The sequence below is a fragment of the Panthera onca genome, chromosome A2 (genome assembly GCF_046562875.1).
Source record: "Panthera onca isolate mPanOnc1 chromosome A2, mPanOnc1 haplotype 2, whole genome shotgun sequence".
Lineage (NCBI taxonomy): Eukaryota > Metazoa > Chordata > Mammalia > Carnivora > Felidae > Panthera > Panthera onca.
In genome coordinates this window covers 21,236,759-21,264,408 of record NC_138340.1, presented here as the reverse complement: position 1 = coordinate 21,264,408, position 27,650 = coordinate 21,236,759, and the positions used below count along the sequence as shown (strand labels likewise).

Here is a 27,650-nt window from a genome sequence, read left to right as displayed (position 1 = left end):
AATAAATGTTAAAAAAATTTTTTTTAAATAAAAATAAAGATAAAATACATCATAAGTTCATACTGATGCTCTTAACTGAGCTTTATGGCTGTAGGGTTTTTATGCAGTGTTCTCTGTTTTAACATCTGTATCTTTTTTCCTACTGTGATAAAAATCTCAGTTCTCAAGGGTACTACAGGTGATGGAATTAGAATGCCACATAGCTATTCATTTGCTTTATTCTACCTTATTCACAACTATCTCAACATGGTAGTGCTTGCTCTCTCACTAAAAAATGATTACTGAAAACAGTTTAAATTTTTTTCCAGTTTTTTTGTTGTCCCTAGGATATACATTAAATTGTGTTTTACGAATTGTTTGGAGTAGTCCCTTTGTTATGGTTATGCTTTACCAACTGTATACAAATTTGGGTTCATTTATTTCATTTTACCCATTTAACATTAAATCGCTTCCTTTAGGTAGGAAGAGTGGAATTTCTCCTAAAAAATCAAAATACATGACTCCAATGCAGCAGAAACTAAATGAAGTCTATGAAGCTGTAAAGAACTATACTGATAAGAGGGGTCGCCGCCTCAGTGCCATATTTCTGAGGCTTCCCTCTAGATCTGAGCTGCCTGACTACTACCTGACCATTAAAAAGCCCATGGACATGGAAAAAATTCGAAGTCACATGATGGCCAATAAATACCAAGATATAGACTCCATGGTTGAGGACTTCGTCATGATGTTTAACAATGCGTGCACATACAATGAGCCTGAGTCTTTGATCTACAAAGATGCTCTTGTCCTGCACAAAGTCCTGCTTGAAACTCGGAGAGACCTGGAGGGAGATGAGGACTCTCATGTCCCAAATGTGACCTTGCTGATTCAAGAGCTTATCCACAATCTTTTTGTGTCAGTCATGAGTCATCAGGATGATGAGGGAAGATGCTACAGTGATTCCTTAGCAGAAATTCCTGCTGTGGATCCCAACTTTCCAAACAAACCTCCTCTTACTTTTGACATAATTAGAAAGAATGTTGAAAATAATCGCTACCGGCGGCTTGATTTATTTCAAGAGCATATGTTTGAAGTCTTGGAAAGGGCAAGAAGGATGAATCGGTAGGTTTTCAAAGCTATTTATTTTTGAGAAGGTGTGATATTTAATACAAAACAGAAGAAAATTCTGCTTTGATATACTATTTCAGCTTAGGTACATGATTCCAGTTGGTGGGGTGCTGTTTTGAATTCTAATTTGCCACAACTTGTAGAGAGCAAGTGTATGCTACAGCGTAGAGAAGTCACGCTACTAAATCATCTAGGTAAGGACCTTTGAGAAAGAGTAGAGGGCGGAGTTGAAGATCTGTTGAAAAGCATAAACTCTTAAAATATAGCCTTTCACAGAACACGTTTCTAAAGGATAAAGTACTTATAAATTGAAATCGTATTGTGATTTTCTTTTAAACTTTGAGTTCAATCCGAGCATGCTTTAAATAAATGCAGATAGCCCTAAGTTCTTGATCTGAGGTTAGACTGATTTAAATTTGATCACCATTTCCTGTTCCTAAAAGGGTGGCTTCTTTTTTTTTTTTTAATCTCAGATTTCTCACTTTTAAGTGCCTTTTGTAGCATTAGAAGCACTGAAAGAAGCAGTCAAGTTTAATTTTCCATCAAATTTGAATTCCCTTTTAATTTTGATCTACAGTATATCTTTGTCACATAACACTGGTATAAATCGACTATTAAAACAATTTCAGTTCAGTGGTTATGGCATGTCTTCTGGTTGCTCTTAGAGTCACTTGGGGAAATATAAAAAGCCAAAGATACAAACCTTTCTGGAGCTTATAGTGTACCATGCTGAAAGGAGACTTTTAGGCATTGGGTGTGAGGTAATTCTAGCTGGGGAATCGGGTGAAGCCTGCATTCGCTCTGGATTTTGAAAGAAAAATTAGTAATAAGGTATGCTCTTCCCATTAAGCACCTGCTCTTTATAAAGAAGCGTGCTGAACACTTTATGTAGATAGTCTCTAACCCTTGTAGCCATTCTAGATGATAATCTTCCCACTTTGCATATGAAAAAGTGGTACCTAAACTTATAGAAGTTGCCTAAAGTCACACAACTTGTAAGTGGTTCATCTTATTCCCCACCACAGAGCCAGTCACTAAGACACCAGTCATGGAGCCCAGCCATGGATGATAAGGCTTGTGCTCTGTGCTCTAAGAGCTTGAAGCCTGACAGTTGGGATCGGTCCTATGCTTGGGGAAGAATAATTCCAGGCATGAGACAACATATAACAACTTGATAGGTAGTAAAGACGGTGGAGTAGAAACTCTGCACTGGAGCTCTATAAAAGACATGAGGCATCAGGGAAGAATGGGGGAATGGGTGGGATGCAGATAAGGCAAGTGGCCTGAGGAAAGGCATAGGGTTAGGAAACTAATATGTTCAAGAGATGGGTGAAGTGGAGGTCAGATTGGAGAGGCCCTTGAGTGATGACACATGTAGGAAATGGTCCTTATTGTTCAACGTTGGAGATACAAATGAAGAGAAAGATGGGGAGACATCTTGCAGTCAGAATTTACATTCATTATTTTCATTTATTCAACAAATGTTAATTGAGTGGCTACGAGTTATAAGTCTGTTCTAGATACATAGGATATACCAATGGACAAAACAGACGAATCCTGCTTTCATGGAGCTTAGACTTCATTTTTGTTCTCAGTTTTTTTAAATAGTTCTTAAATCTAAAGTCACCCCTCTCCTCCACCCCTGCCCCATCCCCATTACATCTTGGGGTTAGTTCTGTGAGTCTTCTAAAAGTGCGTTTGTCTCTTAAATCATTAACAGCTTTGTGTATCTTATATAGATGACGTGACAATTTCAAGAAATAAACAGATTTGTATCTCTAGGAAATGAGCTCTTTTCATTCTCCCATTACTGACATGATTGATAATTTGCTTTTGAGGCCTGGGAGGTAGAGTCTAGGGTGCATTTATTTATATGATACAATGAGGAGTTTCACTCTTTGGCCCAGAGCTTTGCAAAACCATTTTTATGGGAAGCCATTTTTACCTTTGCGAATGAAGGTCATCTTATGACTGCTTATAGTACTTAAGGGTAACCCCATGCTGCTGAGGTAGAGATGCATCCGTTTAGTTGAATGATAAACCATCATTTTATCTACTTTGCCAGTAATGAAGATAGACATCTTAGGGGCGTTTGGGTAGCTCAGTTGGTTAAGTGTCCGACTTCAGTTCAGGTCATGATCTCACAGTTCGTGAGTTCGAGCCCCATGTTGGGCTCTCTGCTGTCAGCCCAGAGTCCACTTCAGATCCTCTGTCTCCCTCTCTCTCTGCCCCTTCTCCATGCACACTATTTATCAAAAATAAAAACATTTAAAAAAAAAAGACCTCTCAGAAACATAATTTCATGAATTTAATGAAGTCCATATGCACTAGATTTCCATGTTGATATCCAGCAGTGTTCATGCTTCTTTACACTCACCCCTACCTACCACTACCAGCCAGTATCACCTAGGACTTTACATCCTGAAATAGAAGGAGTCTGAAAAGTGAGGTGTAGAAAAGTTCACTCGGGAGAGTGGTTTGTCCATCAGCAATACTCGGTAACAGCACAGCACTGACTCATGCCAGTTAGCTGCTGGCTTTCCTAATAATATGCTGGCAGTATTCCTGAATTAAGTTCTCTGACTACCTTACAGGGACTTGGGACGACCAGGACAATGGAAGCAGTAAGAGCTTCCTAAACTCTTAATTATTTCATTCTACTGAATGTCTACGTTACAAATAAAGATTATATACTAGTAAGGGAATAAGAGCTCTTTGTTTTGCCAGCTTGAGTTTTTGTTCTTGTGTGTACAGGGAATACCGAGCCTCTTAGATTAATAAATTAATTGTTCATATTACTTTGTTTAAATAAAACAGGAAAGATCTGTCAGACGTCTAATGGCTATGTACAGAACTTTCCTTACTAGACAACATGACATGATGGAGTTAGGAATCTCCCCTTTCAGTGTAACAGGGATTACCAAAAATGGATTTTCACTTTAATTTTATACTTAAAATTGTAAGCTATTATAAAATGAATTTTAATGTCAAGTGAACAGTCTTCAGACATCTCTTCAGAAAACAGGCATCGAGAGATCATAGGAATTTCTTCCTTTGACCACTTTTTGTATTGGTTTCCTACAAGTGTTAGCATTTCTGTAATTTGAAAGGAGTTTTAAAACCTTTCCAGAAACATTCATTTAGGGTATTGTTGGCAGTGTTTTTAGATTGTTTGCCAGTTCACTTTTGTTGATGAGGAGAAGCATTCTGGAGGCTTTACTAAAATGTGATGCTCTAGTGGTCAGTGGCAACAAGCAGCTCACTGGGCTTGCTACACCTGCCACACCCCTCTGACCAGAATGTCTCTGTAGATGCTGCTGAGACTTTGTGGTTTCCTTTGTGAATGATTTTTCAGCCCCTGGGATTCTTAGTTAATAGAATTCTGTTTAAGCGATCCTCAGACCACAGTGGAATAGAGATAGTAATAAAAGTTCTTCCAGTCTGAATTCTGAAGTTGATTTTGCCCAGGTCTCTCATTCTGTAAATGAAGAAAGAGTCTTTAAAAAGCTTTCAGTATGACAGATAATTATTTTTCTCTTTTTCACTATGTTGTCTCTGCTGATTCCCCAGCATTGTGTAGTTACTGCTGGGGAAACTAACATGAACACAGACTTTGAGGCCTTTCGCTGTTGTAGGGTGAATGCCCTCATGACTTTGCAGTTTAGGGTCAAATTTTTGCTGAGGCCTCCCAGCTGAGGCAAGGATGATACAGATTCAAAAAGAAGAAAGCCGACACTGCTTAAGTCTTCTGTTAACACTTTATATAATGTGTTGGTCCCTCAATTAAGAGAAAGTAAAAATTAATCCAAGGATTAGATACAAGTGCTGTACACGGTGGGGAGGCTCGGTGTAGTCCTTGATTCTGGCTGCCCCCTTCTGTTGCCAAAATCAGTTGATATTTGTACCACATTTCTCCCCCAAAACCATATGAGGCCTTTTCTTTTATATGTGCTGTACAAGGAGTAAACCGTAAGGAAAAGCAGACTGGTGGCCATGGGACTCCTCCTCGAGGTCAAACAACACTTCAGATTCTGTTGTAAAACTTTTCAAGGAGATGCCCTACTGTACAAAAGTACCCTTATGTCCTGTAACATTATTGGTAACTAAACATGTAATCGAGGTGTGTAAAGGAAGCAGCTTGTATGTCAGTGGATACTCTTGATCCCCTTATAGGACAGACTCTGAAATATATGAGGATGCAGTGGAGCTGCAGCAGTTTTTTATTAAAATCCGTGATGAGCTCTGCAAAAATGGGGAGATCCTCCTGTCACCAGCGCTCAGCTACACCACGAAGCACTTGCATAACGACGTGGAGAAAGAGAAAAAGGAAAAATTACCAAAAGAAATCGAGGAAGACAAATTAAAGAGAGAAGAAGAAAAAAGAGGTTGGTTTCTTTTCATCTTGTTAAATATGAGGAAACGTTATACTGTGTTCTAGTTGTGGTTCGCACTGGGAGCTGTGGGCATGAATCCTGTGTGTGTAAATGTTGACTCTTTCAAAATCATGTATTGATAGAAATGATTTTATCATCATCAGTTTGGTCATCAGACTGTTAAATGGGAAGTTTCATGTGGCACAGCTGTTATCCTAGTATTTCAGGAATGGAGTCCGTTCGTTCACAAGTGTGGGAGCTCAACAGTCTAGTATTGTGAGGAGATAAAACCTAAGGAGCCCATCTGGAGCTAGAAAGCATTCTCAGCAGTGAGTGCATCAAGGCTCTACCCTGCCATTTAGTAGACTGACTTTCCTCCCGCAGACTCAGGCCAGATTAGTAGATGATACTTTGGTTGAACCACAATACTAGGAGGAAATTTTTATTTTCATTTATCAACCCAAAAATGTTACTTGGAGTCACTTGCTAGAATTTAGAAATATTTTGACAGTGAGAACTCTTGTTAGAAATTTGACCATTTCTAGGGGCGCCTGGGTGGCTCAGACGGTTGAGGGTCCGACTTCAGCTCAGGTCATGATCTCACGGTTCGTGGGTTGAAGCCCCGCCTCAGGCTCTGTGCCAACAGCTGGGAGCCTGGAGCCGGCTTCGGATTCTGTGTCTCCCTCTCTCTCTCTGCCCCTCCCCCGCTGGTGCTCTGTTTCTCTCTGCCTCTCAAAAATAAAGAAACGTAATAAAAAATTAAAAAAAAAAAAAAGAATTTGGCCATTTCTGGGCTCTCACTGGAGTCACCACCGTGGCCCACCAAGCCATGCATGCGCGCTGCTCCTCACCCTGCCGGAGCTGGCGCTAATAGTTGTGCTGGCCGCAGCACTGGCACGGGGCTGGTGCAGGGCTGGGGCACCTCGCTCTGCCGCCGCTGCCTGCCTTCCCCCTCCCCGCGAGGACGTGGCATGCATGGCCTACTTCTGGACGCACATCTGTGACTGGGCAGCAGTATGCCCTACTTCCACCTGAACCTACTACCACAGTTGGTGGGCAACCTGCAGAAGAATCCATATGCTACACTCACCATGTCTGGCACACACTAACTTCTACAGGAAGCATGGATTTGATCCCCAGAGTCCCTTCTGTGCTCACACAATAGTGTCAGGAATTATTACTGAGGTAAATGAAATGGAAATGGTCTTTGCCAAGGGTTCACTGTTCATCCGACACCCTGATTTGAAAACCTGGCCTTGCAACCATCATTGGTTTTTTGCTAAGTTGAATATAGCCAACCTCCGGGTCCTGGACTACTTTGGTGGACCAAAAATAGGGCCACCTCAAGAATATTATGTCATATTTCAGTGAAGCAGAAAACAGATTTAACAGCGTATGTGAGGTTGCTTAGAATGGCTCAAATAAGGTTTGAAGGGATTAATGTTTCTCTGTGGAACGATTCCCACATTAACTAGTTTTGTTTCACGTGCTGGTTTGTTTATTTGCTTGCTTGCCTGTTTATAAAATACAGTTGGACTGTTCGTGGATTTCTTGGAAGATGTGGTTGCTAGATTTTTTTCATATTTTGAAGCCATTTTCATAGAGGTATCTTTCATTACAAGTTTTTCTCCTTCAATTGCAAATAATTTTCAAACTGTGCTCCTTGAAGAGGAGCAAGTACCAGATTCAGATTGCCCATTGGCATTTGAAGGTACTCAAAGATGTGTTCTTAATTCCTGGAAGCCATCGTGTTGGAGAGAGGACCTCACTCACCCACAGCTGTGTCTGAGCTGCCCAAGTCTGTCCGGCAGGACTGGCCTGTGTTACTGTGCACATGTGTGGCCAAACCACACCTAGTGAGACACAAATGGAACTTCCACCTCATGGTCCATTTGTGTCTGACAGGACTGGGTGTTATTGATCCAACATAGGGCAAGACCATTTCTTATAAAGAACTTTTTTTTTTTCCACTTTTCAAATCTAAAGTAATAACTACCTTACCTAGAGCAAAAGTTCATAAAACTTTTCCTGAATTTGATTTCCCCACCTAGGTGGACACTGTATAATCAGTGTCCTCCACTCAAAACACATACATACACACATTTACACTTTTATTTTACTTTTATTTTATTTTATTTTATTTTATTTTATTTTATTATTTATTTATTTGTTGCCCATAAGTGGGCTTGCAAAAGAAAAAAGGATGCAGGGAATTTTGTGTAAGTCATTTCTGGTGTCCTTTTGTAAGGTGTACCAGACATGGACCAACTTAGGTCAGGTCCAAAACTCCATGCCCCCAACTTCACTCTGTAGCTTTTCTTTTTTTTTTTTTTTTAAACGTTTATTCATTTTTGAGAGACAAGGCATGAGTGGGGGAGGGGCAGAGAGAGAGAGAGAGAGAGACAGCATCAGAAGCAGGTTCCAGGCCCCAAGCTGTCCACACAGAGCCCGGTGCGGGGCTCAAACCCATGAACTATGAGATCATGACCTGAGCCGAAGTTGGACGCTTAACCAACTGAGCCACCCAGGTGCCCCCACTCTGTAGCTTTTTAAATAATGCTGCTCTCAGTAGTGTCCTAAGGCTTCCTTAGTTGCTGTAAATCTTTAAATGGTTCCCGTGCTGTTACTACCTTAACCGGGTCATCAGGGAGAAGATAATGTTAAAAAAAAAAAAAAAAAAAAAAAAGCACATTTCTTCAGAAAAGAAGAGACTGTTTGCTTTTACCATCTATTTACATGATTTGAGAAGATGATATAAGGTCTCATAAAGAAGTGTGTCAGGAACCAAGGTGCTTAATCCTTACATGGCTAAAAGAAAGGAAGTTGAATATAAGTCATTATGTTTGAAAACTACAAAATGAATTTACCTGAAATGCAGCAAATAGCTTCTGTTTAAGAAAAATGATTTATATTAAACCTGGTAAAATAGCTTTTTTACTCAGAATATTAAGAAGCATTATTGTAATGAAAAAAAATTTGATCATTTCTTGTAAAGTTTTTATCATTATTTTTATTTATTTTCATTAGATAGCTATCTTTTTATTTATTTATTTTTTTTTTTGAGCATAGTTGACACACAACGTTACATTAGTTTCAGGTGCATATCTTGTAAAATTTGAGTTCACATAGATACCTAGACTATGTGATTTTCTGAGAGTTACATTAGTTTCAACATCACATCTGCTCCTTAGGGCTTTTTTTTCCTTAGGCCAGAAAACAAAGTTGATTTGAAGCAAATTCTCATAAGCAGTGGCATATGCAAAGACGAGAAGGGAACCTGGTTGGTAAGAATAATTTACCAGCATAAGGCTATCTGCAAGACCCAGCGACTTTTCTGCCAGAGGAGATGTACTGATTCAGGATGGCGAGAGTGTATGGGCAGGGGATGTCTTTGCCAGCTAAAAGTGGTCGATGCAGAGATAAACGGGCCAACATTACAGTTGAGGGTGAGGACTATCCTGGAAGTCAGCCATAGAGGAGTGAGCTAGCTCTCACACGTTCTTGGCTGACTGGGAAACCATGCCTGTGCAAAGGAGCTAGGAGAACCATTTTGCAAGCAAAATGCAAGCGGTCCTTGGACATTGGTTACAGCTTTGAGTGGGTCCCCCAAGCCACATGCACATCAGTCATTGGAAGGTGAATCCTTAAAAGTTTTAAGTGTTTGAGGACAGTCTTCACCTAAATCATTGGCTGACCCATAGCTAAGCAGACTTAGGAGCAAACCCTCATGCCATGTATTCTAGTATACTTATATTGGGAGTCTCGACGGAAGAGAAAGAAAGCGGGAGGAAATACCTGAAGACATAATGGCTGAAAACTTCAAATTTGATGGAGAATATTAACCTACAGCTCTAAGAACACTAAGAGAACACAGAGAGACCACATCTAGGTACACCATAAACTACTGAAAGAGAAAACTGTGAAGGTAGCAAAACTTCTCAGGTCCAAGAAAACAGAAATATGATAATGGTTCATAAGAAATCATGGAAACCAGAAAGCAGTGACACGATATTCAAAGTGCTGAAAGGGACAAAAACTGAACCAACAATTGTATATCCAGTGACACCATCTTTCAAAAATGAAGCTGAAATAAGACATTCCTAGATAAATAGAAACAGAATTCACTGCTGCCAGATCTTCCCTATAAGAAATCCTAAAGGAAGAGCTTCAGGCCAAAAGAAAATACCACCAGATGGTTGACTCAAATCCACAAGAAGGACTGAAGAGTAGTGGAAATGGTAAATATGTGGGTAAATATAGAACACTATATATTTTTTCTCTTTTCTTAATTTCTTTAGAAAACATTAGATTGTTTAAAGAAATAGTTGCATCATCAATTTTAGGTTTACAACATTTATAGAAGTAATGTATGTGAACAGTAGTAGCACAAAGGAATAGAGCTATTTTGGAGCAAAGTTGCACTATTTAACAAAATCAAGTCAGTATTAACCTGAAGTAGATGGTGATAAGTGAAAGATGCATACTGGAATGCCACTAAAAACAAATAGCAATAAAAATCCAACATAGAATTAAAATGGTACACCAGAAATACTTGCTTAAAAGAAGGCAGTAAGGAAGGAAAAGAGGAACAAAAAACGTAAGACATGTAAAAAAAAAAAGTAGCAAATGGTAGATGTGAATTCAGTCATAGCAATAATTTTATTATATGTTGCGAATAGACTAAGCACTCCAATCAAAATACAGACTGAATTTTAAGAGATCCAACTCTGTGCTGTGTGTAAGAAACTCATTTTAGATTCGAAAACACAAATAGGTTGAAAGGAGAAGGAGGGGGAAAGATACACCGTGCAGATAGTAACTGTAGTGAGTTGGAATGGCTGTATTAACATCAATAGACTTTTTTTTTTAAGTTTATTTATTTATTTTGAAAGAGAGCGAGCACTAACAGAGAACGAGCAGAGAAAGAGGGAGAGAGAGACAATCCCAAGAAGGCTCTGCACAGGCAGCACAGAGCCCGACCCAGGGTTCGAACTCATGAACTCTGAGATCATGCCCTGAGGTGAAGCCAGGAGTCGGATGCTTAACTGACTGAGCCACCCAGGCATCCCTCAGATAGACTTTAAGAGAAGAAATATTGCTGAAAACAAAGAGGGATATCTCATAATATTAAAAGGGTGGGGACATTGGAACATACAATATTTATAAATGTATATACACCTAACAATGGAGCCTGGAAATACATAAAGCAAAACTGACCATAATGGAAAAGAGAAATTGTTTAGCAATTAAGTCTCAATACTCCTTTCTCAGCAATGATAGACCAAGTACACCAAAAATCAATACTCTTTTCTCAGCAATTGATAGACCAACTAGCAAAAAGTACAGAAGACTTGAATATGGACTGAAAGTTTGTCTCCCCAAAATTCTTATATTGTAGCCTCATCTCCTGTGTGATGTATTTGGAGGTCAGGCCTTTAGGAGGTAATTGAATGTGGTCATAGAGGTGGAGCCACCACAATGGGCTCATTACCATTATAAGGGGATGAAGAGCAAGAAGACAACTGTCCATGAACCAGAAAGCGGACTTCTCACCAGAAACTACGTCTGGTGGCACCTTGATCTTGGATTTCTTACCCCCCAGAACTATGAGAAATCAATGCTGTTTAAGCCACCCTGGCTGTGGTAGGTTTTTTATAGCAGCCTGAGCTGACTAAGATGGACTGTCAACCAGCTTGACCTGACTGAGATGTGAAACCTGCACCCAAGGACTGCAAAATGCACATTCTTATCAAGCACACATGGAACATTATCAAGGATGGACCATATGTTAGGTCATGAAGCAAGTTTCAGAAGATTTAAAAGGATTGAAATCATACCCAGTTTTCTGAACACAATGGGATTAGACTAGAAATCAGCAAAGAAAGAAAGCTGGAAAATCCCCAAATATCTGAAAATGAAGCAGTACACTTCTAAATAATCCGTGGATCATAGAAGATATTGCAAGGACAATTAGGAAAATCTTGAACTGAACCCAAATGAAAACACAGTATATTAAAATTTATGGGATATAGCTAAAGGAGTTTGTGAAAGGAAACTTACAGCTTTAGATACATATACCAGGAAAGGAATAAAGAGCTAAAATAAGTCTACGTTTGCACCTCAGGAAGTTAGCAAAAGAAAAGCCAATCACACTTGAAGTAGAAATACTAAAGATCAGGGGCGCCTGGGTGGCTCAGTCGGTTAAGCGGCCGACTTCGGCTCAGGTCATGATCTCACGGTCTGTGAGTTCGAGCCTCGCGTCGGGCTCTTTGCTGACAGCTCAGAGCCTGGAGCCTGTTTCAGATTCTGTGTCTCCCTCTCTCTGACCCTCCCCCGTCTCCCTCTCTCTGACCCTCCCCCGTTCATGCTTTGTCTCTCTCTGTCTCAAAAATAAATAAACGTAAAAAAAAAAAAAAAGAAATACTAAAGATCAGAATGGAAATCAGTGAAAGAGAAAACAGAAAATGCCAGTGCTGTAATGGGTATGACATTTAGGACGATTCACATTGTTTCTACTGACAAAATTTCTTATACTTGGGATTTTTTTTTTTTTTTTTTTTTAAGTTTTGTTGACACTTTATCTGGTGATACAAAATTAGCAACAGTGGCTTCTTGAATTACTGAGGCAGTTCTCAAAATGTGACCTAAAGGCAAGCAGCATCACATCAGCATCACCTGAGAGCTTGTTAGAAATACACGTTCTCTGGTCCCACTCCAGACCTACAGACTCAGAAACTCTGAAGGCAGAGTCTATGTTTTAACAAGCCCCGTAGGTGGTTCTGATGCACACTTAGTTATGGGACTTACTGCTTCTTGGGCCTTGGATCTAATAGAGGAGCAGGAACTTAGGACACCTATCTTGCTTCATGGTGGATTAGTAATGATACATGAACCCATTATGTAATCCTCGTACATTCTAGAGAAAAAATAGTTCTGACATTTTCTTTTTTTTAAATGTATTTAGTTTTGAGAGAGAGAGAGAGAGAGAGACAGAGCATGAGCATGAGCAGGGGAGGGGCAGAGAGAGGAAGACACAGAATCTGAAACAGGTTCCAGGCTCTGTGCAGTCAGCATAGAGCCTGCTGTGGGACTCGAACTCACGAACTGCAAGATCATGACCTGAGCCAAAGTCGGACACTTAATGGACCCAGGCACCCCAATACTGACATTTTAAAGATTATTGGTCACTACCCTTGATTGATCCTTTGCTACCAGGAAATATTTCCAGTGACTTAGTCTGTGAAGAAGACATGTGGTAGAAAAGCAAAGCCATATAAAAAGACAGGAGGGGTGCCCCAGGAGGGGCACCTGGGTGGCTCAGTTGGTTAAGTGTCTGACTCTTGATTTCTGTTCAGATCATGATCTCACAGTACGTGAGTTTGAGCCCTACCTCAAGCCCTACGTTGGGCTCCATGCTGAGCATGGAGCCTGCTTAGGATTCTCCCTCTCCTCTCCTGTCCTCTCCTCTCCTCTCCTCTCCTGTCCTCTCCTCTCCTCTCCTCTCCTGTCCTCTCCTCTCCTCTCCTCTCCTGTCCTCTCCTCTCCTCTCCTGTCCTCTCCTCTCCTCTCCTGTCCTCTCCTCTCCTCTCCTCTCTCCTCTCCTCTCCTCTCCTCTCCTCTCCTCTCCTCTCCTCTCTCTCTTCTCCCCCACACAAACACACACAAAATAAGCATTAAAAAAAAAAAAAAAAAACTTAGAAAAGAAAAAAAAATCTATATGTAGGAGATTTTCCTTTCCCATCACTGTGCCTATCTCAGGAGCCTGCAGGCCTTTGTTGATGAGAGGAGCCAGAGCCTTGCTGCCCAAAGCTACTTTCTAAGGCTGCCAAGACCAGCTCTGTTAATACTTCTTTTTTATATATACCAACTCAGGGACTGTATTTCCCAGCAGTGTAACTGGAAGTAGGTAAGAAGTGGTGTTTGCCATAGAATGTGAAGTTAACACTGGAAGGACTAAGAAAGGGGACCCAGAGGGTTATTGTAACTAGTTATTACTAGCCGTGAGACAACTGTAGTCTGCTTCAGATCATCCTATGTTGAGTTACTTAATGAATATTAAAAAGACAGCAATCACCAGAAAGTAGTGTAGTGGTTGTGTGTGTCAGTCATTCTTCTCTGCCTTTAAGCCATAAGAGGAGTTTTCTTAATAATGATGAAAATTGAGGGAAACGAGAAGATCTCACACACCGTGTTTTTGTATTAACTACCAGAACTAAGTACTCAAAGGTAAGTAAGCAAAAGTAAAACAACATGAAGGACTTGTCACCTAAATGTGGCAGGTTGTACAGATGCGTACTACTAGTACATCCCAAAACACCTCTAAAATGATGGAAAATGGATTTTAAAGCAAAACAAAAGACATAAATGTAAAACATTCCCCTCCCTCAAAAAAAAAAAAAAAAAGGGAAACCATTGAAAAGGAGATGGTGGCAATGGGAATTTGGGAGCTAGAAAATGTACGAGTAGGTTGCTAACACTGACTTCAGTGCTGGCATCAGATGAAGACCTTAAGTAGGCCAATTCCTGTCTAGAATGGTGCAGGGATTAGAGCACCAGGTACTTCTACAAATGGAGGTGCTGAAAACAGGTGGATTAGTTAACTCTAAATTTGAGTTCAACCACCAGATCACTTACCAACCTTTCCTGTGACTGTTTGCCTTCAAGAGTCTAGTCTGAGAGACAGCAGCATACTGAAAGGTTAGAGGTACAGTTCTGAAGAGGGGGGTCATAAGAGGGTTTATACTAAGTAGTGAGACCCCTTGTAACTCTTTTGCTCCAAGAATGCTGGCAGTCAGGCTTCTAGTTTTGAAATAGGAGATTTTTCTCTTGAGAAATGGATCAGGCAGTGGGGCAAAATTATGTACATAAAGAGCTTCTAGTCAGTTTTTTTAGTATTTTGCTTTTAAATAGGAGCAGGTACTTAATTTAAATAGGATCAAATATTTAAGGCAAACCTCTAAGATGTAAGATAGAGAACAAAACAAAAAGAGAAAAAGGACCTTGGAAAAAAACAAGGCAGATGGAGAAAATTTTTAAAAACAAAACAAAAACGGGTGCCTGAGTGGCTCGGTTGAGCATCCCACATCGGCTCAGGTCATGATCTCACAGTTTGTTTGAGCCCCATGCCCGGCTGTCTGCTGTCAGCTGTCTGTCAGCTCAGATCCTGCTTCAGATCCTCTGTACCCATCTCTCTCTGCCCTCCCCCGCTCATGCTCTCCCTCTCTCTCTCAAAAATAAACATTTAGGGGCACCTGGGTGGCTCTGTCAGTTGAGCATCCGACTTCAGGTCGGGTCATGATCTCGGGGTTCATGAGTTTGAGCCCCACATGGGCTCTCAGCTGTCAGCACAGAGCCTGCTTCAGATCCTCTCTGCCTCTCCCCTGCTTGTGCTCTCCCTATCTCTTTCAAAAATAAATAAATATTAAAAATAATAAAAATAATAAATAAATAATATATAAACATTAAAAAAAAACTGATAAAGATTTAGACCTTCAGAGAGATGACAAGCTACTGCATCCATAAAATAAAAACAGGAGGCCATAAAAGCGAATAGTCACAGAACAGAAAATTTCTTGGAAATTGAAAATACGGCAAACCAACAGAATGAGAGAAAATATTCACAAATCATACATCTGATAAGAGTCTGATGTCCAGGATATGTAAATTCAGTAACAAAACAATTCAAAACTGGGCAAAGTATGGAAACAGATCTATCTCCAAAGAAATTGTACAGATGGCTGTAATCACATGAAGAATGTTCAATATCATTAATCGTTAGGGGAATGCAAATCAAACCTACATTGAGATACCACTTCTTTTTAGGATGGCTGTTATAAAAAACAAACAAACAAACAACAACCAGCAAGTGTTGAGGATGTGGAGAAATTGGCGCCCTTATACATTGATGGTGGGAATGTAAAATGGTACCGCCATTATGGCAAAACAGTTTGGCAATTCCTTACAAAGGTAATTATTGAATTACCATGTGATCCATTAGTTCCACTCGTGGTGTATACCCAAAGAACTGAAAGCAGGGACTCCTGCACATAATTGTATACCAATATCCAGAACAGCATTATTCACAAGAGGCAAAAGACAGATACAACCCAAATGTCCATTAACAACGGATGAATGTGGTACATATACATACAATAGAGTGTTATTCCCCCATAAAATGTAATGAAATGGTGATAACGACATGCTACAACACGGATGAACCTTGAAAACATTATGCTAACTGAAATAGGCCAGACATGAAAGGACAAATAGTGTATGATTCCACTTACATAAGGTACCTAGAGTAGCAAATTCATAGAGACAGAAAGTAGTATAGAGGTTACCAGGGTCTGGTGGGGATGAGAAATGTGCTTAATGGTTACAGAGTTTCTGTTTGAAATGAAAAGTTTTGTAAATAGAAGTGGTTCTGACTGCACAACATTGTGAATGTAATTAATGCCACTGAAATACGTGCTTAAGAATGGTCAAAAAATGGCAAATTTTATGTGGTATATTATCACACTTTTTTAAATTAGTAACATACCAAGAAACTGAATTACACACTTGAAGTAGGGGAATTGTATGTATATGTTGTGTAAATTATATCTCAATGAAACTTTTTTTGTTTTAAGTTTATTTACTTTTGAGAGAGACAGAGACAGCACAAGTGGTGAAGGGGCAGAGAGAAAGAATCCCAAGCAGACTCCACACTGCCAGCACAGAGCCTGATATGGAGCTCAGACTCACGAAGAAGCCCTGAGATCATGACCTGAGCTGAAACCAAGAGTCGGATGCTTAACTGACTGAGCCACAGGCGCCCTCAATGCAACTGTTTTTAAAAAATGATAGCAGAGGGGCGCCTGGGTGGCTCAGTTGGCTGAGCACCTGGCTCTTGAGTTCAGCTCATGTCATGATCTCACGGTTCTTGGGTTCGAGCCCCACATCAGACTCTGTACTGACAGTGCAGAGCCTGTTTTGGATGCTCTCTCTCTCCCTCTCTCTGTCCCTCCCCTGCTTGCATTCTCTCTCTCTCTCTCTCAAAAATAAATAAACTTAAAAAAAAATTTTTTTTTAAATAAGGTCCCCTTTGAATAAAAACAATAGAGTGGGGTGAGGCGATAAGAGTGAGGGTGTTTAAGGGTACAACCTTGTAAGGAGTGGTAAATAGCCATGGAGAGCTAATGCACAGTAAAGTGAATATAGCCAATAGTACTGTACTATGATTAAGTAATGTGGTAAGTGTCACTGTAGTGGCAACAATATATAAGTGTATTGAAGTAACTGGTTGTACAGCTTAAATTTACACATTGTTATATGTCAAATTGATTCGTTTAAAAATTTTTTTAATGAGCCCCCCAGGTGGCTCAGTCAGTTGAACGTCTGACTTCGGCTCAGGTGATGATCTTGCGGTTCGTGAGTTCCAGCCCCACATCAGGCTCACTGCTGTCAGCACAGAGCCTGCTTCAGGTCCTCTGTCCCCCTCACTGCCCCTCGCCTGCTTGCACTCTCCTAAAAATAAAGAAATACGTACATACATAAATAAATATATATATTTTTAATGATAGCAGAAAGGAATCATTTAGAGAAGGATTAGAAGATGAAGTGGAAGAAATCTCAAGAGGTAGCAGAACAACAAATGAACAAAGAAGGAGGAAGATAACCAAAGATCAGCCCAGGAGGCCAGAATCCAAGTAATTGCAGACATAGTTCTGCTAAGCTTTCTGCCACTGTGTAACAAGGACCCCCTTTCCAGTAACATTTTCATTTCCACCTGAGCCTTCTACTGCCAAGTCTTTAATGTCCGTTTCTCTACCATAGTCTATGCAAGGCAACTGAGGCCTTTGCTCTGTTCAAAATTCTCCCAGTTTCTGTTACTGCCCAATTCCAAAGTCGCTTCATATTTCTTAGTTATTTGTTGCAATAACACCCTGCTGGCGGGTATCAAAATCTTATCTAAATATTATCAGCTTTATGAGCTCAAAAGCCTCCAATCTTACTATTTAAATCATTTAAGGGGTGCCTGGGTGGCTTGGTTGGTTAAGCATCCGACTTCAGCTCAGGTCATGATCTCACGGTCCGTGAGTTCGAGCCCCGTGTCGGGCTCTGTGCTGACAGCTCAGAACCTGGAGCCTGTTTCAGATTCTGTGTCTCCCTCTCTCTCTGCCCCTTCCCTGTTCATGCTCTGTCTCTCTCTGTCTCAAAAATAAATAAATGTTAAAAAAAATTTTTTAATTAAATCATTTAAGTTGGTATATATAGGTGAGGCTCTGGGTGTGACCCATCCTGGGACACAGTTCCTCTCCCTCTGTGGACCTATGAAACCAAAAACAAGTCCTTTGCTCCTACAATACATTGATGGGACATGCATAGAATAATAATTAAGAGACATTCCCATTGAGAAAGGGAGAAATGGAAGGGAAAGGGTCTTCAATTCCAAGCAATCTTGAAATCCAGCGAGGCAGAACCATTAGGTTTCAAGGCCTAGAAATAGTCCTTTATGGCTCAGGACTCTGCCCTCTAAATCATCCTTTTTCATATTTTCAGCTGAGTTGTTTTATCATCCTGTTTCCTGTCTCTAGAATTTGGGGGTTTTGTACTCTCTCTGTCCTTTTCCATACAGTTGACCATGTTCTTGTTGGTGTATAATCTCAAGTACCTTGTGAATTTCTTGTATATGTTAAAGAATTTCTTGTATATGTTATATGTTATATTTGTTATATTTGACTAATCGAATACTAGATAACATTTTCCACCAATATTGTCAAAACTTAAAAAATTAGAAATGTTGGAGCATGAGAATGGAGAAACAGACCCTGTAGCCACACAGTGAGGGACTTAAATTGGTACAGAATTTGGGGGGTTGGTTTGGAATAGGCATATTAAAAACATTTAAAATGCTTCTTTCTAGCTGTCCTATTTATAGAAAATTACCATAAAGAAGTAATCAAAGATGTGGGCACAGTTTTATCTTAAAAAACAAAAACCCTGTGGTATTTGTAAATGATGGCTTGTATGGGAGCCATTAAAAAGTATTATTTAACAAAAATAATTCCTATTGAAAAGCATTAATCTCAGGGGAACTGCACAGTTCTGTCTTTAGTGTAGACATGTATAGTTCACATTATATTGCATAATATGCATGTTCGTATTTTCTCAGTTCTAAGATTCCATTAATTGTGACATACCCATAGAGTAACTTAGGGAAAATTTTTTCAGAGGCATTAAGATGAAGAGGAAGTACATATGAGATTATTTCCAGATTACATGATTTACATGTAATCTATTTTCTTCTTTACCTTCTTTACCTTCTACCTATTTTCTTCTTTATACCTTTCATTATTATCCAGAATGACTGTCTCGAGCATTTATTATTAAGGTGGTTATTTTTATTCTGTAGATCCTTTATTTATGGACTTACTTAAATTAATGGCGGTTATAATTCAAAAAGGCACTAGACCTTGAAGGTCTAGAAAAGAATGAAATGTAGTAGTATGTGTTGTTTGAATCCTATGTCTGATTCCAACATGCTTTGAATGGGAACCTTTTTTTCTTTTTCACCTAAGAAGCTGAAAAGAGTGAAGACTCCTCAGGCACTGCAGGCCTCTCAGGCTTACACCGCACATACAGCCAGGACTGCAGCTTTAAGAACAGCATGTACCATGTTGGAGATTACGTCTACGTGGAGCCCGCGGAGGCCAGCCTGCAGCCACACATAGTCTGTATTGAGAGACTGTGGGAAGATTCTGCTGGTAAGTTCATTTTAAATCAAAGGACAGATTGGTGACATGTAACTATTTTACTCTTCCTTGGGTCTCAAGGAAGAAAACTGTCACTCAGACAATAGTTGTTCTATAGTGTATCAGTAAATATAAGTAAGCACCCACTATATGAAAACATGGGATCTAGCACTCTTGGGCCAGTGAGTGGTACAATTGAGTCAAAAGAAATGCATCTTCTTGAAGTGAAGCTGAGATTCATTTGCTCCACTGGTGTTTATTAAAACCAGTCAGCCAAACTCTGGAGGATGGCAGAGACTCACAGGAACTAAAGGCTCACGTTTTGCTTCTGGCAAAACCAGTCTGGTATAAATCACAAGTGAAGAATAAATTATAGAGAGACATGTGCCTTGGCTTAGAATTTGATTTTAAATTTTTTTTTTTTTTTAACGTTTATTTATTTTTGAGACAGAGAGAGACAGAGCATGAACGGGGGAGGGTCAGAGAGAGAGGGAGACACAGAATCTGAAACAGGCTCCAGGCTCTGAGCTGTCAGCACAGAGCCCGACGCGGGGCTCGAACTCACATACCGCGAGATCGTGACCTGAGCCAAAGTCAGACGCTTAACCGACTGAGCCACCCAGGCGCCCCTAGAATTTGATTTTAAAAAGGTGTCCTAGAACAGTTGCCTTTACCTTAGGAGTTAATGAAGCCAGAAGCAGGCAGAAATGTGATCCAGGCAATCCAATTCCCTCAGCTTTGCATCCCTTGCCCTGAGTGCTAACTGCGTCCTTTAGTATGTGGTATCCTTCTTAAGCATGCATCCCTGGCCGTGTCCTGGCCCCGGCAGAGTGGAGCAGCTCTCATCACCCTCCTCATCTGGTATATTACCTATCTTTTCATGTGAGAGGGAGAGTAGCATTTTTTAGGCCTTCTTATACTTCATTATTTTCAAGTATCATTTCTTCTAAGATAATTATTTTAAGGACCTGTGGCTTAAAAAGCACATCATTGGGTTCGGGCCATAAGAGAATAGATGGAGAATTTGCTCGTTTTGCAAAGAATGTGTGATTTCTGTTAATGGTAATTCTGTCTCTCTCTCTCTCTCTCTCTCCCTTTTTGTTTTTGAGGTGAAAAATGGTTGTATGGCTGTTGGTTTTATCGGCCAAATGAAACATTCCATCTGGCTACACGAAAATTTCTAGAAAAAGAAGTTTTTAAGAGTGACTATTACAATAAAGTTCCTGTTAGTAAAATTCTAGGAAAATGTGTGGTCATGTTTGTCAAGGTAAGAAACTCATTAGTTCCCAAAGTACAAATCATTCCATGAAAATAAAATTTACGAACATGGAAAAATCAGTATTTACAAATTAGAAGCTCTGTTTTAAACCGTTTGATTTTTTTTTTTTAAACTGTATCTGTATGGCTGTGTGTAAAAGATTTGGGAAGAAAGTAATCTGATCATGATGATGGAAGACCATTTGCTGCCTACATCATATAGTTGAATGCAGTTAGCTTAAAGTTTTTTTTATACTGCGAGGTTAATTTTTGAGGATGACATTTTCTGAAAGATAATTTTCTGAAAACTGTCAGTATGCTATTTTAGGTAATAAAGTATACTTTTTGTGTATCTATCTGATACAGGCACATTGACCCCTGCCCCAAAGCTTTCAAGAACGTTATAGCTGTATTATGAAATGTTAATATATTTTCAGAAGGGCTGTTGGTAAGCTAAATAAGCTAAAGGGTGTGGGGGCGCCTGGGTGGCTCAGTCGATTGAGCGTCCAACTTCAGCTTAGGTCATGATCTCACGGTCTGTGAGTTCGAGCCCCACATCAGGCTCTGTGCTGACAGCTCAGAGCCTGGAGCCTGCTTTGGATTCTGGGTCTCCCTCTTTCTCTGCCCCTCCTCCACTCATGCTCTGTCTCTCTCTGTCAAAAATAAAATAAACATTAAAAAAAATTTTTTTTAAATAAGCTAAAGGGTGTGTATTTAATAAGGCTATTTTGTAGCAAGAAATTGCTCCTACATCTCTAGCCATTTACTATTTGTGGTTAACTGTCAAAAAGTCTTAACAGTTTAGCTTTTGTTTGTTTGCTTGATTGATGTGTGGTTTTGGTTTTTATGGTTGACTGGTTTTCAGAATATTCACCTAACTTATTAATTTTATTATATCTCCCAGGAATACTTTAAATTATGCCCAGAAAACTTTCGAGATGAGGATGTTTTTGTCTGTGAATCACGGTATTCTGCCAAAACCAAATCTTTTAAGAAAATTAAACTGTGGACCATGCCCATCAGTTCAGTGAGGTTTGTCCCTCGGGATGTGCCCTTGCCTGTGGTCCGAGTGGCCTCTGTATTTGCAAATGCAGATAAAGGGGATGATGAGAAGAACACAGACAACTCAGAGGATAGTCGAACTGAAGACAGTTTTAACTTGGAAAAGGTATGTAGCTAAAAGCCACACAGAAAAGAATTTTACACTTCAAAATACCTATTCCAGAAAATAAATGAATAAAGCATTCAAAATCAGAATTAGAAAAAGAGCAACAACATAAAACCTTACATAAACAGAAAGAAGGGAACTATAAAAGAGACAGAAATTAATACTTAGAAAACAACAGTAGAGCTGAAAAGTAAATCCAGGGGCACCTACTGGTTCAATGAGTAGAGCATGAGACTCTTGATCTCAGGGTCATGAGTTTAAGTCCCCCGTTGGGCATGCAGCCTACTTTAAAAAAAAATTAAATAGGAGCGCCTGGGTGGCTCAGTCGATTGACTTGATTTCAGCTCGTGTCATGGTCTCAGGGTCATGGGATTGAGCCCCGTGTCAGGCTCCACACTAAGCATGGAGCCTGCTTGAGATTCGGTTTCTCCCCCTCTTCCCCTCTCTCCTGCTGGCTTACGTGCATGCATGTGCTCACGTCCTCTCTCCCTCTCCCTCCCTCTCTCAAATAATAAAGAAAGAAGTGAATCCAAGTGCTAATCATTTGACAAGTCCAGTGAAATAAATGACCAACTCTCCTAATAAAAAAAAGAAGAGAATTAAGCTCATACATATAAATGTGGAAGAAATTTAAAGACTTGTAAATTTTGTTAATAAATTGAAATCCTGAATAAAATGAATAATTTCCTAGGACAATATAAATCACTAAAGTGGCATCAAGAAGAGGTGTAACACGTAAGTGGACAACAACAAGAAGAAATTTTTTTTAATGTCTTGAGAGCTAATCACAGAGTACTCAGATCAGATAATTCTGTAGGTGAGTTCTTTTAACCCTTTAAGAGACCTATAATTATACTATGGTTTAAATTCTTTCAGAGCATAGAAAACAAAGAAAACTTCCCAGTTATTTTACAAAACCAGAATAATCTTGATTTCAAAGCCTGACAAAATAAAACCAGAAAAGCTATAGTTCAGTCTAACTTATGAATATTAATGCAAAAAATACTCGGAGAAAATATATTTTTATAAATGAAATCAAAGTAGTTATTTAAGAACAATATGACCAAGTAGGTGGAAGTTCATTCTACAAATGCAAGGATTGGTCAAAATTAGGAAAATTCAGTAAAACATTTCATTGCATTAATAGATCTAAGGAGAAATTATTTGATAAAGTATAGTAACTGTCTTCATTTACTTAAGTCTTTAGATGGATATTTCCTCAAAGTGATTTTTTAAAATTACATTTGTTTCTCACACCTAAGCGTGCTTGCTCTACTACTATTATCTATATTTTTCTGAAAGTAGCCAATGCAGACAAACAAAATACTAAAAATATTGACAATAGAGGCAAAACTTTTTTTTGCAGATAATGGGGGAGAAATTAACTAAAGTTTTGAAAACCAAGAATTCAACAAATAGGAATTTCAAAGTCCATATACAAGTCAATAGCTTTCTTATATAAACAAAACAGTAATTCACAAGACTTTTGAGAGTAAGATAAAAATGTTGAATACGCTTTAGCAGCTGTTAGGAAAGTCATGTAGAAGAAAATATCTGATTCATCTTAACCACAAGATTCATTAAGAAATAATCTTGGGAGCGCTGCTGGGTGGCTCAGTTGGGTAAGTGTCTGACTCTTGATTTCGGCTCGGGTCATGATCTCACGGTTTGTGAATTCAAGCCCCATATCAGGCTCTGTGCTGACAGCGTGAAGCCTGCTTGGGATTCTCTCTCTGCCCCTCCCCACTCCACTCTGTCTCTCTGTCTCTCTGTCTCTCTGTCTCTCTCTCTCTCTCTCTCTCTTTCTCTCTAAACAAACAACAATAAAAAAGAAATAACCTTAAAAGGAATATATGGAATCTATGGGAAGAGAAACAGTCTATGGACATGAAAGACTTGTTTTTGGAACCTGACAGAATTATGCTGGCATTCTTATGAAGGGATCAACATGTTAGTTACCAGGAAAAAAAGGGAGAAAAGTAAAGTGCTTTGCCCTGCTAGGTACTATTGTATTTTATAAAACAACATTTTTAAAAAATTGGGATAGTAGCTCAGGACCAGTCAGTGGAAGGAATAGGCTTTTCACAACTAAAATCTAGAATATAAAGGTAGGATTTTAAATCAGCAGGAGAGGATGGAATCAAATGATACTGGAAAAACTGGTAGCCATTTGAAAATAAAAGAAAAAAAAGAAGAAAGGAAAAAACCCATCTGAATTCTCTCTTGATATTCCAAAAAGATCAAAAAACAGAGTACTAGTTGCTAACATAAACATATTTACTATTATTTACCTATATTCTTTTATGTATGTATGTATGTATTTATAAGCTTGGAATGGGTCCATTCTATACATGATATAAAATCCAGTATCCATAAAAGGGGGGGGGGGCATTTTATCAGTGTACAATGGAAAATATCCATTAGTTTAATAAAAGAGTCTAAGGACTGCCATTTTTAACACAATGAGCTCTTGGAAACCTAGGAAAAAAGCTACACTAGAAAAATAGGCAAAGGACCAAATAGATGATTTGTAAGAGGGAAGATAGCCAAAAAGGTAAAATGTTTTTAAATGCCTGGCAGATTGTCAGGAGTTCTAAAGACTGCTAATACTGGGCACACCTGATGTGAGTGTGGGCAGTACACTTCTCTCCCATCCATGGCATTCCCTTTGACCCTACAGTTTGATGCCAGGGAATGTGTTCCAACTCAGTACTCAGGCGCACCAAAGGGTTGTCTACAAGGAGTGACATCAGTGTTACCTGTAAAGCAAAACCCTTGGCCAAACTCAAATGCCATGAATAGGAATTGAGTAAGTTGTCATACATCCATAGCATGCCAGCTGTACGGCCAGTGAAAGCATTGAAGTAGGTTTATACATGTCACGTGGAAAATTTTCCAAGTCCTGTGGTAGGAGGATGTCATGATTAACAGGCAGCAGAATGGGATGCAGTTCCATCATTATTCAAAACAAAGAAAAATGTATATTTACATACATGAATGAGAAAATGAAAACAGCATGAAATACTGCTGTGTGCTAAACTAGGTGCTTATCTCTGGAGTTGGATCACAGAAGATTGTTTTTAAGTTTTACATGCTGTAATGTTGACTTGTTGCCAATGAATGTACTTCTTTTATATAATCAAGAAAGATAAAACTTTTATATTGTTAACATAAAAACTGGAAAATATTGAATTCCTTGAGTCCATTTCAGTGTCCTAACAGTTTTACAAGAGAAAGGGAGCCTGGGAAAGAACATGATATTTTTTACACTTTACCAATATGTCTGGGAATTGTAGAGACGTTAATTACGAAAGAATAAGAAATACCAAAGGAAGCCAGTGTGGGAATAACATAGATTTCTTCTTTTTCTTTTTTTAAAATTAATTAGTTAATTTTTTAATTTACGTCCAAGTTAGCAATTTTTTCTTAAAATTCATAAGTCCCCAGGATCCTCTCTGTGCACACATTTTTTTTTTTTCTTTTTTTTTTTTCTGTTCTTGTCTCCTATCTATTTTAATGCTGCCTGGCCAAAACAGGTCATTCCTGGAACTTTTTAAAAGAATACCTTCAGCAGGTAGAGCATGCAGCTCTCAGTCTTGGGATTGTGAGGTCAAGCCCCACATTGGGCGGGAAGATGACGTTACAGAAAAAAAAAAGAAAAGAAAAGAACTTCAGAACAGACCATTCCTGAAAGAAAAAGTTATTCTTACTCTCAAGGGTCACTTTATAGCTCCCTTTCCTGCAGGTGTTCCTCATCCAGCACATCTCATTCTTAAGGGTTTTCCAGGAGGAGCATTTAGATTGCACATTTATAGTTGTAAAGAAAGAAGCAAACCGTTTGGACCTTCTGAAAGAGAGATTTTTGTTTGAAGTTTCAGATACTCTCAGGGAGGTGCAGTAGAAAACTTGGGGGTTCTGGGGTTTCCTCGAGGAGCTTTTATATGTTTTGAAATTAATATGTTTACAACACCTCGTGCTGTGCCCACTATCTGCATCAGATCAGAACTTGTTTTTCTTTTTTTCCCTTTTTCTGCCAACACTATAAAACAATAATAATGTTTGTTAAAGCGCTTTTCATAAGTCAGGCATTGCTCTGTGTAGTTAATGGGGAGAATATCCTTAAAGCTTCCTAACAATCCCATGTAATAGGCACACTGTCTTCATTTTCCAGATGAGGAAACTAAGGCCTAAGAGGTCAAGTAATTTGCCTAATGTCACAGTAGCCAGTAGGTGACAGACCTTGTAATTTATTTAAAAATTGAGAGTATGTGTTTGTATCACAGAGGCTATACTATTCCTTTCCATGCTAGAATAAAGCAAAATTATCATTTTAAATCTATCAGCTGTTAATGCTAAGACATTGAGAGCTCAGTAAATGTGGTGAAGAGGAAGCTTATGCAGCATTTGCTCCTTATCCTCCATGGCAACGCATGAGTGAGGCTGCTCCTGAATGCTGCTAAGTCCTCTCCGGTGCTCCTTTTGCACTGGACTAGGGGAATAAAAGCATCTTGGAGTAACATTTTGTGAAACTTAACTAGAAATTTAAAATAAATGCATTATTTGAGAAGACTTAGTTTGGTTTCAGTGCCCTAATCTTTTGGTTTCTGATCTTCATCAAAACTTATGTTTATGGTTATTTTTTTCTTCTAAGTTAATATGAAGGAAAGTCAATTTTCCTTTCTTACCTTCTCTGTCTACTCCTTGATTATGAGCTGCCTCTCTTCAACCAGTTTCCTTTACCACAGGAGAAAGAAGATGTCCCTGTGGAAATGTCAAACGGTGAGCCAGGTTGCCACTACTTTGAGCAGCTCCGTTACAATGACATGTGGCTGAAGGTTGGTGACTGTGTGTTCATCAAGTCCCATGGCCTGGTGCGCCCACGTGTGGGCAGGTGAGTGTTACTGAAGCAGCGAAGATGCAGTTCGGTCGGAGAGATTTGGAGCAAGTGGAAATTCATCACTCTTGAGGATGAAGACACACGTCATCATCAACCCCCCCACACCCCGCAATCCTGTTAACTTCCCCAGCTTCCTTGAACACCCTTGCCCTGCTTTCGTCTCTAGCCATGCTTCTTTAAATTCCTCTTGTGAACTTTTTTTTTCTTCTCTTACCATTTACTCAATTCTCAACCCAGAAATCTCCCTGCCCACCTCACATGATGAACTCTCTTTAGCTTCAATTTAAGATGACACTTCCTTAAGGAAGCTTCTCCTGTACCCTCCAGACTGGATTAGGTGTCCTTGTATTCTCAGAGCACTTGTCATGTTATTTTACTGTCAGGTTGCCATACCAGACTGCAAATGCCCTGACAGTAGGGTCCCTGTCTTTTTGCTCACCTTTGTCTTCCCTGCTTCAAGCATACAGTTCATGAAACATAGTAAGGGCTCAGATATTGGTTGAACAAGTAAATGGATGGAAGAGTGTTTGCATGGCATAAAATAGCAGTGACGGAGTCAGGTACAGAATTGGGCAGTAGAGGATAGTGGTTAAGAGTAGTAGTTGGTTCCAAGAGATCCTGGTGTAAGTCCAGCCCTGCTAGCTTCATGTCCTTAGGCAAATGATTTACTTCCCTGAGCTTCAGTTTCCTCATTCCATTTTTTCCTCATTCAGTAATCATTTATTACAAACCTATTTGCCAGGCTCTGAAGCTACATTAGTGAATAAAACAAACATTCTTAGTGCCCGGGATCTTCGTTCCAGTGGGAAGACAAACAGTAAACATCATGAAAAAGTAAAGTGTAAGGTACATTAGGTCATGAAAAAATAAGAGTATGAGAACACTCAGGAATGCCGTGGTCACAGTGAGGAAGTGCAAAAGTTTAAGTAGGGTGATGTATATAGGCCTCACTGAGAGTTAATAGTTGAGTCAACGAAGAAACTGAGTGAGTTATGTGAATATCCATGGGGAAAGCTTTCCGGGAAGTGAGAACAGGCAAGATAAAGACCTGAGAGAGAAGCGTTCCTGGCCTGTCAAATCAGGAGAGTTTGTTACAGGGGGAGTAAGCAGCGTGT

At 39.4% G+C, this 27,650-nt stretch overlaps 1 protein-coding gene and 1 long non-coding RNA gene across 47 annotated transcripts in view; one reads left to right on the top strand and one right to left on the bottom strand.

Moving 5' to 3' along the window:
* Positions 1-27,650, top strand: part of PBRM1 (polybromo 1) — a 117,471-nt gene that overhangs the window by 62,798 nt on the left and 27,023 nt on the right. For 28 of the 46 annotated variants that reach the window (XM_078442979.2, XM_078442977.2, XM_078443006.2 and 25 more), the window contains 6 exons: positions 459-1,101; positions 5,281-5,492; positions 19,040-19,225; positions 20,323-20,480; positions 21,375-21,638; positions 26,384-26,529. In XM_078442979.2, coding sequence (XP_078299105.1) covers positions 459-1,101; positions 5,281-5,492; positions 19,040-19,225; positions 20,323-20,480; positions 21,375-21,638; positions 26,384-26,529 — 1,609 coding nt within the window. Of the gene's footprint in view, positions 1-458; positions 1,106-5,280; positions 5,493-19,039; positions 19,226-20,322; positions 20,481-21,374; positions 21,639-26,383; positions 26,530-27,650 lie in introns of those variants that run through there. The other 18 variants (XM_078442994.2, XM_078443012.2, XM_078443004.2 and 15 more) reach the window with 4 other exon arrangements.
* The window catches only part of LOC132678646 (uncharacterized), a 59,650-nt gene that overhangs the window by 20,164 nt on the left and 11,836 nt on the right, over positions 1-27,650 (bottom strand). Inside the window, exon 2 of the long non-coding RNA XR_013554196.2 lies at positions 26,324-26,399. This is a non-coding gene — a long non-coding RNA (uncharacterized LOC132678646). The remainder of the gene's footprint in view (positions 1-26,323; positions 26,400-27,650) is intronic.